General features: G+C 27.4%; 1 protein-coding gene and 1 non-coding gene across 3 annotated transcripts; both read left to right on the top strand.

Moving 5' to 3' along the window:
- The first annotated feature begins 11926 nt into the window (after positions 1-11926).
- Positions 11927-12144, top strand: LOC149032097 (small nucleolar RNA U3). The gene has a single exon (XR_016177061.1). It is a non-coding gene; the product is annotated as a small nucleolar RNA U3 (small nucleolar RNA).
- A 377-nt stretch (positions 12145-12521) lies between these two features.
- On the top strand, positions 12522-14669 carry LOC149032096 (uncharacterized). Of its 2 annotated transcripts, XM_089173935.1 has the most exons (3): positions 12522-13239; positions 13852-14165; positions 14268-14669. In XM_089173935.1, the coding sequence occupies exons 1-2, from the start codon at positions 12936-12938 to the stop codon at positions 13881-13883; spliced, it is 336 nt and encodes a 111-aa protein (XP_089030061.1). In that variant the 5' UTR covers positions 12522-12935; the 3' UTR covers positions 13884-14165; positions 14268-14669. The 2 variants fall into 2 exon arrangements, with proteins under 2 accessions (XP_089030061.1, XP_089030060.1); XM_089173934.1 differs by having other exon boundaries at positions 12522-14165.
- Positions 14670-15738: the final 1069 nt, after the last annotated feature.

Genomic DNA, 15738 nt, shown 5'->3' with positions numbered 1-15738 from the left:
AGAGAAAGAATTTGATATTTGTGATTGGTTAAATAAATTCGAGTACATAACCTTTAATTCTATATCGGAAGATAAAATGATTCCATTCTTTATTGAAATGGTGGATAATAATGTTCATAAGCGGGTCCAAGAGAAATACTCTGACGTCAACTTCTCTGAACTTTCATACCAAAAAATAATAGACCATTACCTTCGGTTCTTTTCTCCTACAGATGAAGTGTTTTTACACAGAAGACGTTTTTTTTGTCGAGAGCAATATACACAAGAAAATTTAATGAGTTATGCTCATTGTTTACAGAAAATACATAATAATTGTAATTATAAACGTTACGCAGATGAAAGATTATCTAAACAATTTGTTAGTGGAATTCGCGGTAGTGATATAAAAAAACATTTAGAAAAATTTCCTTACTTATCATTTGACGAAACGCTAGCAAAAGCCACGGAATTTGTAAAAGCTAATGAAATAAACAAATATGTAAACCAAGCTCTTTTATGGATTGACAGATTCCATTTTGAGAATGACCGTACATTTCTTGAGTGGTTTAATTATTTTGAGTATGTAGCAGGTATAATCGAGGTACCAGAAGATAAAATGATTGCATTCTTCAAAGAAATGGTGGATACTGATGTCCATACGTTTTTCAATACTATAAATTGTTATGTAAACTTATCTGAACTTTCATACGAGGAGACGATAGACCTTTACATTTTTTCTTTACAAAAACATGGTGGCTTACTTTTTTATAGGAAAAGATTTCGGAAGCGATATCAATATGAAGGAGAAACGTTAGAAAATTATTCTAAAAGCTTACAAAAACTATTTGATAAATGCTCATACGTAGATACTAAACCATTACGTACGCAATTTTTGAAAGGAATTCTCAATGATGAATTAAGAACCATTGTAAAGAAAATATTTCAAATACCATTCAATGAATTGGTAGAAAAAGCGATTGATTTGGAAAAATTGCTTAATGAAAGGAAAAAAGATCAGAAGTAGAAAAGAAAAGCTCAGAAAGATCGTTTAATACCAACTGCAATATACCATCTGGAAAAAATCTTGACTCATGGAGTGAAAGAAGTTATGATAGTATAGATAGGAATCATGCAAAAGAAGCTATTCTTAAATCTTGGACGGAAAACCGTGAACCTTTTAATAAAAGAAGGATTGTTGCAACGCCATATAAAAAGGGTGATATGGTTGCGATCCAACGAACGCAATGTGAACTCGGATTAAAGCTACAAACGAAATTTTTAGGACTATATATACGAAGTAAGCACGGTGTTAAAGAACGCTCGCCTTTTGATAAGGAAAGTGGGAAAACGTGAAGACTCATATACGACGTCTAAAGCGGGTTGATTCAATGAAACGGTGGTTCAAGAAGAAGAAGTGATCTTTAACAAGGATAATGAAAGTCTATCGCATATCTAAGGACAAATATGTTTGTCAGAACAGCTAAGTGTAATGATGAGGGAAAAATAAGATATAAGGAATGCGTGTGTGGGTGTGTATGCCGAAACATTTCTGAAAGTATTGATAGGCGTCGGGTAAATGCCTTTATTTGGTGCGTGTGGCAATTGAATGTGTATGTGAATGTGTGTGTGTGTGTGTGTTTAAGCAAAAAAACTGTATTTTTCTTTTCCTAAACAGTAATCCTGCGTTTAATTCAAAATTCTAAATAATAACTTTTTAATTATTTGTGATTATGTGGAAATGTATTTTTTTTTTTTTTTTTTAATTTAAAACATAAAAATGTTATTCTGAAAACTATACTTTTGTAAAATTAATGTGTAAGCAAAAAAAATAATATAATTTTAATGTATGCAACATTTTTCATTTTATAAAAATACAATTTATTTATAATAAATATTTATATGCAATACCATTATGAGTTAGATCTTTTAAATGTTAACAATAAAAATAGTCGTTTACATAACGTTTTCATTACATCATTTTCTTACAAAATCAGCATTCTATTTTTCTTTTTGTTTCATATTGTTTTCGAGACATCAATTAATTTCTCTATAATATCATTTTATTGGACAAATTAAAACAACGATGGTGTACGTTTATTATATCTTCGTATGATAATTCAAAGAAGTTGACAGTTGGGTGAACCATCTTGACTTGCTCTTATGGACTTCATCATATTGAAATGAATAATTTACCCATTTTATCTTATAATATCCCTAAAGTATCTGCTATATATTCAAATTTATTTAATCATATATAAAAAAAATCTCTCTGTCTTTGGTTTGAAAATATTCATCATTGAAAGAGCTTGATTTTGATAATCAAATATATTCATAATTTTAAGTAATGAATCTTCCTTTTTTATTATTTTAAAATGAGAAAACAGTTTCTATAACTTATTATACGTTAATAGATAATATTTTAAAAGTTCTTTCTAGGAACACTTATTTTTCACTATTACCACTAACAAGAAACACTTTTCATATAGTTACTCAATGAACTTTTATTTTAATAATTACAGGAAAGTATAAATATTAATGAGAATAAACGAATACAATTGTTAACTAAAATCTTAACAGTTTGACATATACTCTTAACGACTTATTACAATATTTAAACGTAATTGCCTTTAGATAAATGTGAAGAGAGTTCAATATTTGTCCTTAGTAAAAATAATAATATATTTACAAATAAGCACAATAAATAGTACATTGTATATTTCAAAATTGAAACGCGTTAGCAACATTACAAATTTATCTGTTTAAATGTAAGTAATATAAATATGAGAAAGAGATAAAAACATACATTATTCTTTTAACTATGTCAATACTTTTTAAAATTGAAAAAACTACTGTTATTGACAATCTTAAACAAGTTTTACTAGGTCTAACATGATATCATAATTCCTACATATTAATAACAAGATACACTTCAATTATTTACACTTAAGAGATGTAATTAGGGATACAGGATTAATTGCTCTTTTTATAAATGTAGGAAATATATTAAGTTCTTTGTATCGTTTGCAACAGTCCTCCTTTTATTAAAAGATTCCATCTATACTATCATATCTTCTTTCACTACATTAGTAACGATTGTTTCTATTTGGTTAATTGCGGTTGGTATTAAACGATCTTCCTGAGCTTTTCTTTTCTACTTTTGATATTTTTTGCTTTCTTTAAACAATTGTTCAAAATAAATCGCTATTTCTAGCAATTCGTTGATTGATATTTTAACACTTTTACTTAAAATGGTTCTTATTTCATCGTTGAAAATTCCTTTCACAAATTGACGACGGAATGCTGAATTGGATCTAAACAAGGCTTTTTTAAATATTTTTCGCAAGCTTATACAATAATTTTTTATTGTTTCTTCTTCATATTGATATCGCTCATAAAAACGATTCCTATGAAAACAAATTTCATTCCATTTTTTAATAGAAACAATGTAAAAGCTTATTATCTCCTCGTATGAAAGATTAGAAAAATTAATAGAAATATTAGTGATCTTATCTTGCTTATAAAGATCATTATCCACCATTTCATTGAAGAATGCAATCATTTTATCTTCTGGTACCTTGATCATATCTGCTACATACTCAAATCTATTAAACCACTCTGCAAATGAATTGTACTTCTTAGGAATGAATATGTTTATCCATAAAAGAGCTTGGTTTACATATTTTTTTAATTCATTAACTTTTACAAATTCTGTGGCCTTTGCTACTATTTCATTGAATGATAAGTAAGGAAATTTTTCTAAATGTTGTTTTATATCACTATCGCGAATTCCACTAACGAATTGCTCGGATAATCTTTCATCTGTGTAACATGTATAATTACAATTATTATGTAATATCTCTACAAAATAAGCATAACTCTGTAATGTTTCTTGTGCATATTGATCTCGACAAAGAAAACGTCTTCTGTGTAAAAACTTTTCATCTGTAGGAGAAAAGTAACGAAGATAAAGGTCTATTATTTTTTCGTATGAAAGTTCAGAGAAGTTGACAGAAGAATTATCCTCTCTGACATACAAATGGGCATCAGTGAGCAACAAACTATTGAACAAATAAATCTTTTCATCATCTGGTATTCCAAAGGTTAGAAGCTCGAATTGATTTAACCAATCACAAATATCAAATTCTTTCCTTGATTCGAATAGATCTGTTTTAAAAGGAAGACCATGAATATTATTATTCCTATCAGAAACTTCTTGAAACATAAAGGCTTTTGATACTGTCTCATAGAATGATAATGTAGAAAATTTACTTAAAAGTTTTTTTATTTCATTATTCCGTATTCCTTTACGAAATTGTTCACATAAGCTTTCTTTTAATTGTTCTTCATAATGGCATTTATTATATATTTTTTCTAAATTATCAGCATATTTTTCTATTGTTTCTTCTTCATATTGATTTCGGCATTGTAAACGTTTTCTATACGAATCAGTTTCATTAGATTTAGAAAGAGTACACAGATACCATTTTGTTATTTTTTCGTAGGATGAATTGGAGAAATCTACTTTAGGGTTAATCTGCTTGAAATACATATGGACATTATTATCTACCATATTCTTGAACAATTCAACCATCATTTTATCTGGTACCCTAATAGAATCCGCTACATATTCAAATTTATTTAACCAATCACAAAAATCACCTTCCATTCCTAGATTGTAACAATGAATCCTTAAAAGAGCTAGGTCTTTGTAATATGATAGAAAAGTAGTTTTACAAAATTCAATTGCCTGTGCTACCGTTTCATCGAATGATAAACAAGATTTTGGTTTTAAATGATTTCTTATATTATCGTCCTGGAGTCCATTAATGAATTGTTCGCATAATTTTTTGTCAGGATTAATTCGATAATGGCATTCATGAAATATATTTAGTAGATTATAAGAATATTCTAGTATTGACTCATTTTCAAGTTGTATCCGAGAAATAAAACATCTTCTATATAACACAATAGAGTAATTTTTTACTGTTTCTTCGTACGAAAATATACAGAACTCAAAGATAGGAAAAATCTTCTTGACGTATGTGTGGACATCAGTATCCACCATGCAGTTGAAAAATTCAACCATTTTATCTGGTGGTATACTGATAATATCTGCTACATATTCAAACTTTTTCAACCATTCCAAAAATTCTTCCTTGTCTTCTAATTTATAAACTTGCATCAATGTAAGAGCTTGATTTTGATAACTACATATTTGATTATCTTCATGTAATAAATCCCCATTGTTCATTATTTCGAAATAGAGATCCTTGTCTAATATTTTTTCTATGTAAACAGATAATTTTTTGAAATTATTTTGTTCGGATTTTCGTTCTCTTTTTGCCAATAACAGCATTACACTTTCCGTAATGTAATTTTGAAATTATTTTCTTCGATACAATGTAAACGTTTTATATTTAGTATAATATCTTTGATGTTTATATAGAAGTAACTTATTTTTGTGTCGCAATGAATTTTAAAAACTGTTTTAAGAAATTATAAATATAACTGAATTCATCGTTCCGAAATTATTGTAATATCTTAAAGGTTCTATGTATACTAACGACTCACATTGTAAACTTCATTGTTCTGCGATAAGAGAGGAGAGAGAGGATGGCTTACAGCGCCCTACTTTTGTCCTTAATAAGAACAATGGTGTATTTAATTATAAGTTTAATATATAAACTGTTAATTGTTTATTTTTTCAATTATTTCTACTTATGCTATAGAAATTTGTAGTCTTGTAGAAAGTGCAATTTACAATAATAAATTATAATTTACTTTTAATTGGATTTTTTAAATTTAGTTTTCCATCCTTTACTCAACTGCTACTAGGTAAGATGAAATTGAATAGATTTTCACAAACAAGTTGAACATAATATCTTGGGAATAATTGTGAAATTATAAAAAAATTTTTTTCTTATTGCTATTTTTAACGTTAATTAAAAAATTTGATTAATTTATTTTGACTAACGCGTGAGTACAATTGTTACATTCCCGTGACATTAAACATGGTTTTAAAAACCTGACATTAGCTATACCAACGAGCTTTAGTGGCAAAAGATCTGTCCTCTCATTTTCGAACATTTGTAATATATTGCGATCGCCCTTCTGTTATGTAGGCTCTGTGATTTTCTCTTTGGTAAAATCAGAAAATGAATATAAAATCTCCAGATAGTCTTCATCCACGGTCCTATTTTTCCACAGTTAAGTACCTACTATCGCCCACTGGTAGTCCCGGTATTAACTAAGATGATTCTGGTTAGATAGAAAAGGAGACTTATGAGCTTTCATGTACTTCTGTATCCTTTACTAAAACGTAATTGCAAGCAAACAATGTTGCACAAAACAAGTTGTATCATTAATTAATATTATCGTAGTAAAAGATTATCATGCTTAGAATAAAATACTTCAAAATCATCACAGATAATTTATATTGGAGATTGTATTGGATTTATTGTTTCTTATCCTACCAAAAAATAACAACGTTCAGAACAAAAAGTTCTGTTATTATGTTAATCACAATTTTTTGGAATGCCAAAAAGAAAAATGGAGAGGAAATTTTTTAAAGAGTCACGTAGAGCAATTAAAAAGAAATCCTGTATAAAAAAAACTTATCAAAATTCTTAATAATAGCGATGAAGAACAACTAAGATTTTTCGAAAAGAAAAATATAACTAAAATAATATCCTCAAATTCTGTTTGTCTTTTATTATTTAATTATCTTGCCAACTTATCTAATAACATTTTAACGATTGTTTCTGGATCAATAAAAAAATCCCATGCAGGTGGATTAAAATAGGACTCAGTAGATTGTATAATCGTCGCTAGCCTTTCATCCCTCATGTTTTACTATTCCACGGTTTTATTTCGGTTATCTATTTCTAGGCAAATGTTGATGGTTTCTGTTAAGGTTATTGAACCCGTGGGTAGGAATTTATACTTCGTGCCGAATTGCTTCAGTAGATTTATTGTTAGTGGAGTTTAGATGGCGTGCAAGGGCATGGGAAATAAGAGTGGGACCTTAGGTTGTGCTTATGGATAGGACACGTAGTCACTTTCGTTTAAAACTAACACAATTTTAGTTCATTCGTAGATGTGGGTAACGGCTTTTAACGTTTTCTCCCAAGTTTTACGATTAGCTTGTGGTTGCAAATTCGAAAACAAACGTTTGCTCGTATCGCGACGATAATTGTGCGAATTAATAAGTGTTAAGGTGTGCAAATTTCGATACAATTGGATTAGTTTTTATTTTGGTAACCACAGAGACTTTAAAAGCATTATATTCTGACATTATTACGTCAATTCTTATTCCTTCAAGTATATTTAAATATAAACACATCGACAGTTATTTCAAAATATAACTTCGAAGTTATAATTGCTAAAACAAGAAAGGGTTTGTCATTAAAAGTAAAAGTGAAACAATAGAGAAAGACCGTGAACAAAATTTCAGAAAAATAAATTAGATTGCTAATAACAGTAACAAAAGATTTTGTTTGTTTGTTTTTGAAATATAAAGAGCAATATGGATGTAGATTTTTCGCCGTACACACCTGAAGCTCTTAAATATTTGAACAGATTCAATCGGTCAAAAGACCATATTCTTGTATGGCTAAATGCATTTGATTATGTCACCGTTTTACTTAAAGTAAACAATGAAGAATTGGCTCCTCTATTTTTAGATATGATAAAACCTTATCCTTATGAACAACTTTTATATGATGTGAAAGATCCATTGAAAGTTCCATACGGTAAGCTGCTATCATGGTTCACACAACGATTCTCGTGGCGTTGTGGACGTTCAGTTGCTATATATCGTTTTTTTAATCGAGTTCAAATGCCCTATGAAACTGTTCCTCAGTATGTTGCAGCTTTGAAAAAGCTAATTGTTAAATGTTATTTTCGAAATACGGAAAAAGCTGTGTTATTTAAAAAGTTTAGCATTGGAATAGAAAGTGAAAAAGCTAAGGAACGAATAAGAGAAGAAATAGAAATTAAGGATAAATCGGAAAAAGCATACAAGGAATATTTCGAACGTGCTTTAGCAATTGCCTTGGAAATCGAAAATGAAGAGATGTTGGACAAATATTAAAAGATATTTGTTATAACTAATTGAAAGCACGATTTATGTGTATCCAAAATGGAAATTATGCAATTAATATTTCTCACAATTGTGAACGTGCAATGATACGTGAAAAATAAGGATTTACGTAAATACTTACAAATTTAGGTGCTATCATTGAGTAAGTTAAACAACACGTCAAATATCTCATCAGATAAATTACAGGATAATTTTTGGGAATTAATTAAAAAAAAAAATAAAATATACAAACCAGACAAACCAACCTTTCAAAAATTGTACATTAAAAAAAATATAGAAGATATCCAACAATAATAAAAACAAGTATCTACCTCAAAATACAGCCAACATTATTTACTGCAATTATACGAGAAGAAGACTTGAGAGAAAAAAGCCTGAAAATTTTACACAATAGACTGAAATAACATATTATAATATATTCCATTTAGAATAATACTCAGGTGCTATCATTAAGTAAGTTAAGAAACACACCAAATGTCTCATCAGACAAATTACAGGATAATTTTTGGGAATTAATTAAAAAAAATGAAATATATAAACCAGACAAACCAACCTTTCAGAAATTGTACATTAAAAAAAAATATAGAAGATATCCAACAATAATAAAAACAAGTATCTACCTCAAATTGCAGCCAACACTATTTACTGCAATTATACAAGAAGAAGACTTGAGAGAAGAAAGCCTGAAGATTTTACACGATGGACTGAAATAACATATTTTTCAGTTTCACATTTTATTATTTTAGCTCCCGAAAATTCTGTTTATACTTGTTAGTATTATTATATTTTGTATGATTAGCATGAAATAGTTGTAATTCTATAATCTTAAATTCTTTTTTTATAAGATAGTAATAATTTAATAAAATAATTATTCTGTTTTTACGTTTTTTAAAAGACCAGTCATTTTGACTGATTTTGGTAGAAGTAGCATCGTTTTTTTCCTGGTAGTTTTAGTGTTAATATGACCATTGGTAGAAGATAAGAAGAGGACCTACGAAAGAACTTTTCATCTACTATAGTATCAGAAAATATAAAAAAAATATGATTTTTTTTTTTTAAGATTATACTATACTTATACTAAATTATATTATAAATTTATTTGTAAAATATTTGTAACAATGAATAATATTTTTGTGAATGAAATCATTATCCCAATGTATTACTATTAAACTATTAAGATATAAAATATACCTATTCCTATCATGTGTGATCAATTAAACGTTTTAAAAAAATATATTTATATTATCATGTAAAATGAGATTTTAGCCAATTGAATGGTGAACAATATACTGTATTTTATTAAAAAAAATGAATAATGTACATTTCTTATTATTCCTTGTTCTCATCATCTCAACATAATTTATCCGAAACAACGAGAGCACTTCATGTTGGAAAAATCTTGAGCGTATATACACTAAGGTAAGAAAATGAATGAAAAATTAAATCAATTTGAACGATCAACTTATTTACAACGTTTTCTTCTGTAATTTGAAGAGGTGGCAAACACCCTATTCTCATTTAAATGTATTTAAACTGTTTGACGAGTACAAAGAAACCACGATTGATAAACAAATTTTAAGTTATTCTGTAGTTGTTGATTTTGTCAAAATTCGTATCAACTGTAAAACGTATCAAGCAAATTCGACGTTAAATATCCTGCGATTACCGTGACATCTAGGTGCTGTGTGAACAAACCTTTATACTGTATAAGTGTTTTTTTTTTTTTTTAAATTCATATACTGTAAGGGATTAAAGATCTAGATTTTCAAAATATATGTCAGTATTGAATAACTGAAGGAAAACAAAACTTTTCATCGTTTATTCTCATTTGCTATTTCGTACTTTCTTCCAGTGAACGTAACACTTTGATGTTTCAATCATCTTAATATATTCACGAAATAAATATTATTATCGCGGAAAGTATAGTAATTTAATATATTGTCTTTAATACATTATAGATCAGTACTGAGGATAGGATAATAATTGAATTATTTTGTCAAAGTATGTTACAAAAAGTATATAAAGTGTTTAATTGTTAAACGAAAGATCAAACCTTCATTCTGATCATTTATTAACGTGATATAAAATATAGAAAGATCTTATTTGTTTATAAAATGTGCTCAGAGGAAGAACAGATAACATTTCAATTTCTAGGCCCTCAAATTTTGACAAAGTTCAATCCGGAATGCATGATTTTTCTTGTATGGCAAAATAGCTTTGAGTATTTAGTTGAATTACTCAAAATATCAGACGATTCAAAAAATTTATTCTTATTAGATATGTTAGAATCTTCTGTTATTAGAACAATTAAAAATAAAATTGGTAATATCAACATTTCAAATCTATCATACGATACACTTATGTCTACATTGGAGAAATTATTTTCAAACTTTGAAGATCAATTTGCGGCAAGGTTTCGTTTCGATTGGCGTGATCAAATGGAAGGCGAGTCCATAGAACATTATGCCAACGTTTTAACAAATTTAATTGCCAAATGCAATTATGGTTCTAAGGCAAGCGTTAACTTAATTAATCGATTCACGATTGGTCTCAGAAATAAACAAGCTCAAAGTCAATTATTACAAATGGAAAATATAATAACATTTGATGAAGCGGTAAATTTGGCCGAGCGCATAGAATTTCTTCAGAGATCTAAAAGAAGAAGAAGAAGAGGAAGAAGAAGAAGAAGAAGTAAAAGGGAATAAATAACGTTGTTTATTTATAAAAAAAAAAAAAAAGCTTCGGTACGTTATCGAGGTAATTTAAAATTTCAATTCTGGACGTTATTTATTTGAAAGTCTTTGTTAATGTTAAAAGAACAAAACAAAAAATCTGTATTAATTGTAAATCTTCGAAAGATAAAAATGAAAATTGATCTCTTTGTTTGTGTGTGTGTGTGTGTATATTTTGTATAATTCAATGGAGAAAAAAAAGATTTTATTTCAAGTATTTTTGTAAGGATTGTCGTATCAAATGATCCTGCTTTGATATTAACGTTCACATTCGTAATATTTGATAAGCTATTTATAATGCTCAATGATATTGATATTTGAATCAAGGACTCATGAAAGGTTCTAAATGGATGATTTATTCTTTATTTTTTGTTTGCTTCTTTGGGTTGCTTAGCTTTACCTAACCTCAACAATTAACCTTGTGTATTTTAGATGATTTACTTATCACATAAGGATTTTATTAGTTTAATAATAAAATTAGGATTTTTCCTTACAAAAGAAATTAAATAAAATTATTTTTACTAAAGCGATATGCAAATACAAAAAGAAAAAACGTATTAAAATATTAAGAAATCTCTTCAATTATTTCGTTTGTTTTAAATTGAAAAAAATAATTCATTGTTTTAATAAAAAAAAAAATCTTAAAGTTTGATTATGTCGTATATAATTTTTTGTTAATAAATTGTTCGAAAAATAAAAGACAATATGCTTAATTAATCATCTCTTAAATCATTATCCTATCATATATGTGTGCCCATAATTATGAAAGTATCTAATCTAATTATAAAAATGTAGATTTCGATAATCCAAACAAAATTTGTTTTGTTTTTTCTTTATTAGCATTAAAACCAATCTCAAATTTTTTTTTTTTTTTTGTTTAAAGATACTATTCATAGAAACAAAATCTTATCTCGTCGAATATTTTACTCAAAATAATAACTAATAATAGTTCATTATTATGATTGCACGCACTCTATGCAAGTGGTCTCGAACGGGTAAGAAAATCAGTTAGTTCTTTGTATTAGACACTAGATGGCAGATACCATTTACCGTTTCTCGTAAGTAATACTATACTTCGAATTGTATATAAGGCTTAAAAAATCACGGTTAAGTTAAGATCATACTTCACAGGATCATTTCTGTAGTATATCTTCACAACTGTTTAGCGTAAAGCTGAGACGTTGCAACTACGATGACGAGTTGTAGTTCCCTTTCTTGAGCGTGAGGACGATTCAAGATCTTGATTGAAATTTCAAGATTTTGATCACCGATGATCGTTCACTCCTTTTACTTTGTAAAGGGAGCCATGGAAAGCGGAGCTTTCTGAGTAGTCAATAAATGAACAATCAAAAATAAATCAATTTCCTTAAAAGGGACTAATTTGTTTAAAAAGAAATTGAGCTTTAAATGGAAATCGCTTTTAGGTCGGAAGTAATAATAAAATTTATTACAGGGAATCAATTTTACTTTAAATATTAAAATGAACATTCTTAATCTAATGAAACTTATGCCCATCTAAATATTAAGGAACTAAATGTGTACTAAGCAAGTAGAATACGTTAAAGATTTATTTATGTTTACAAAAACATGATATTAATGTAAAGCGAGCAATAAACAACGACAAAACTATATCCGTTATTTTTGATTAAAATCTAAATTCGTAATATTAGACGTTTTGTTTGCTTATTATGTTTATTAACAATCATATTGATTTCTGTAACAAGGACTTGACTTATACTTTCACTGTATAACTTTTCTTATAATGTTAGTCAATAATAAAGTTTCATTAGATAGTTGATAAACGTTCATCAAACAATCGAGACACTGATCGGAACTTCCGAACGGTTAATTTTATTATCATCTCATCTTGCATAAAACCATTCTTCATCTAATTTACAAAACAAAGAAGAATCTTTCTTTAAAAGATATTTAGAAAAAAAAATAAATTTCTTGAAGTGAAGTGTCATTGGTTAAAGTGAACAACAAAGAGAAGAAGACCGAACAAAGACTTTTTACTAATTCACATCTATACTCTTGCTTATAAAATATAAAATATATTCGTATTTTTTTCTTAAAATATGATGTGTAAAGCCCAATAGAAAAAAAACAAAAAAATTGAGAAAATGTCACACTTAATGTCTAATTTTCTTCAAAAGTATGATTCAGATTTTATGGATTTGAATGTATGGCTAAATTGTTTTGAATATTTAGTCGATTATTTACATATAACAGAGGATTTAATGTCTTCTACTTTATTAAATATGATTGAAGATAATACGCTTACTTTCATTCAGACAAAATTAGTTCCTTATACAATTCAACAACTTCCATATAATATGATTAAAACTGTATTACAAACTTTTTTTTCACCCTATCTTGGAAAGTATGCGGCAAGGCGACGTTTTAAATTACGATATCAAATATGTGGTGAGTCAGTAAGACATTATGCCGAAACTTTAATCAAGTTAATTAAAAAATGTGATTACAATTGCGACGAAAGCTCAATTTTACTCGATCGATTCATCTCTGGTTTAAATAGTGAACGAGCTGAAAATGTATTGTTAGAAATAAACAATTTAACATTGGATGTTGCAATACTATTGGCAGAGGATGTAGAATATCGTGAGAATCAAAATGACAAGATTGAAGAAAAAGTTGATAAAAATTGCGAGAACCTTGAATAGATTATGAAATAAGATATAGAAGAAAAATTTAAAAAGAATTTCAACAAAGTCAGTTCTTATAAAATCATGTATTTTACGAGAAAAGTCAATTAATTAAAAAAACACAACATAATTATAGCATGTTTCATAAAGCTAAAGAAGTTTTTATTTTATTACTAGTGGATATTGTTGAATATAATCTGACAGAGCACATTTCCTCTATTCTTAAATCAGAGTTAAAAAAAAAAAAGGAGCATACAAAAAAGTTGTAAAGATGTGAATCTCAATAAAATTATTTGCTTTAGGAAGTTTGATCCAAATATGATGGTTTTTCTTAAATGGCTAAATTGCTTTGAATATTTGGTTGACTTTCTAGATCTGATACTCCTTCATCGATTAGCAATTTAAATTATGACACAACCTCAATCTTACACGATTGATTCGTTATTGGACTGAAGGAATCAATCGAGCTAAAAGCAAATTGCTACAAATGTGAAATTTAATGTTGATCGTAGCAATAAATATGGTCAACATCATAGAATTTCTTGAGAACAATATTAAGGATCTAGAAGAACATCTGACCAGTACTAAGATAAGGTTAAACAGATTTTAAAATGAGACATTGGCACAAATTTTGGAAGAACTTTAATAATCAATATTTGTAAAATCATATATTTTATGAAGAAGAAAGTAAGTTAATTAAAATATGAAAAAAACAAAAACAATAGAATCTTCTATAAGCAAAATAAAATTTTTATAATTAATTGATATTATTGCAATTTTTTGTTTTAGATATTTTTACAGGGATTGACGTAGGAGATGGTCTGGCTTAGATTTTTCAAGGATAAGTAGTACTCGATGCAATAATATACAAAAATAAAAGCGTGAAATGATATTTTAGAAGATTTGAAAAGAGAAAAGAGATAAACAAAACTTTAAACAAAATTTTGAACATCAACGTTTCAATTTGTAGACAATATTTCATGAGCTATTTATAGTGCTGTATTATATTGATACTTGAAATCAAGGACTAAAGAAAGACACCAATCAGTTTCTTCTTATTTTACTCGATATATATATCTTTAAATAAGATTATATCTTTTAATAAGATAAATTTTTTTTTCAAGACAAAAATTAAACTTTTCAAATTACATGTAATTTTTTAACTTTTAATGAGACTAATTATAACCTATAATAAATAAAACATATCAATATAAGATCGTAGGGAGATACTTAAGGCTTTAAAATCTTCTATTTGAAATATAAATGTTTAAAAAAAAAGAAAAAAAATCTAAAAACTCCAAATGTATTATAAACGAATAGTTAATAGATCAATAAATATAATTTGAACTTTTATTCTTGTAGTTTTCTTTTAATATGTTGTTGCTTATTTTGATGACTTTATTAACATAAAGATTTAGTTACTTATTGCTTTGAAATTAATTCAGAAATGCAATTTTGGTAAAACTTTGAAATACTCTCTTGTTTCTTGTTTCAACAAAATAAGTTTTTATTGATCAAAATTACAAAATCCAATTCAGCTATTTTATTTTTTTTTTTTACAATTTTTTATTAGATGATTTTGCATGTCTGTTAATATGTTCTGAATTTAATTAACGAATCGTATAAACAAAAAATAATATATATTTAGTTTAAATTTTTTCAAATCATTGTCTCATAAAATTCTTTTATATTATAACACTATTATAATTTTATACGTTAAACTGTAAAACGATCTTTATTGGAGCCCCTACTAATTACAATATACAGGATAAATAAATATGTTATATTAATGTAATCATAAACGTCCAACCCCTGAACAGGAGGGCCAATTCCAAGTCAGCTGTCCGCGAGTGCTTATACAATTTATACGCAGCTAACCTCTGTCCCTATGCAGGACCAAAAGGCCCTTCCTTTATCCACAATTGCAATTATATCATCCTCTTTATATCGCGTTGCAATAGTCCTCCTTTTGTTAAAATATTCAAGATTTTCCGTCCAAGATTTCAGAATAGCTTCCTTCGCATGATTCCCATCTATACTATTCCACATAACACGATAAGTTTTGAAATATTTCAGCGAAAGTTTCGTAAAATATTTCTAAAAAATCGTTCAAAAACTTTGCAGACGTCATTCTAAAATATTTTTAAAAAGATTCATAAAAGATTCGACAAAAAATATTTTTCAAAAATATTTTAATGATATAGTAATCTTTTGCAAGTCTCTGCAAGCGGTCATTTTCATCTTGTGGAAAGATTTTTTA

Source organism: Polistes dominula, unplaced genomic scaffold, assembly GCF_049000335.1.
Source record: "Polistes dominula isolate Pdom_NZ unplaced genomic scaffold, Pdom_raw_medaka contig_75, whole genome shotgun sequence".
In the NCBI taxonomy this organism is placed as follows: Eukaryota; Metazoa; Arthropoda; class Insecta; order Hymenoptera; family Vespidae; genus Polistes; species Polistes dominula.
This window is presented reverse-complemented; position numbering and strand designations above follow the sequence as displayed.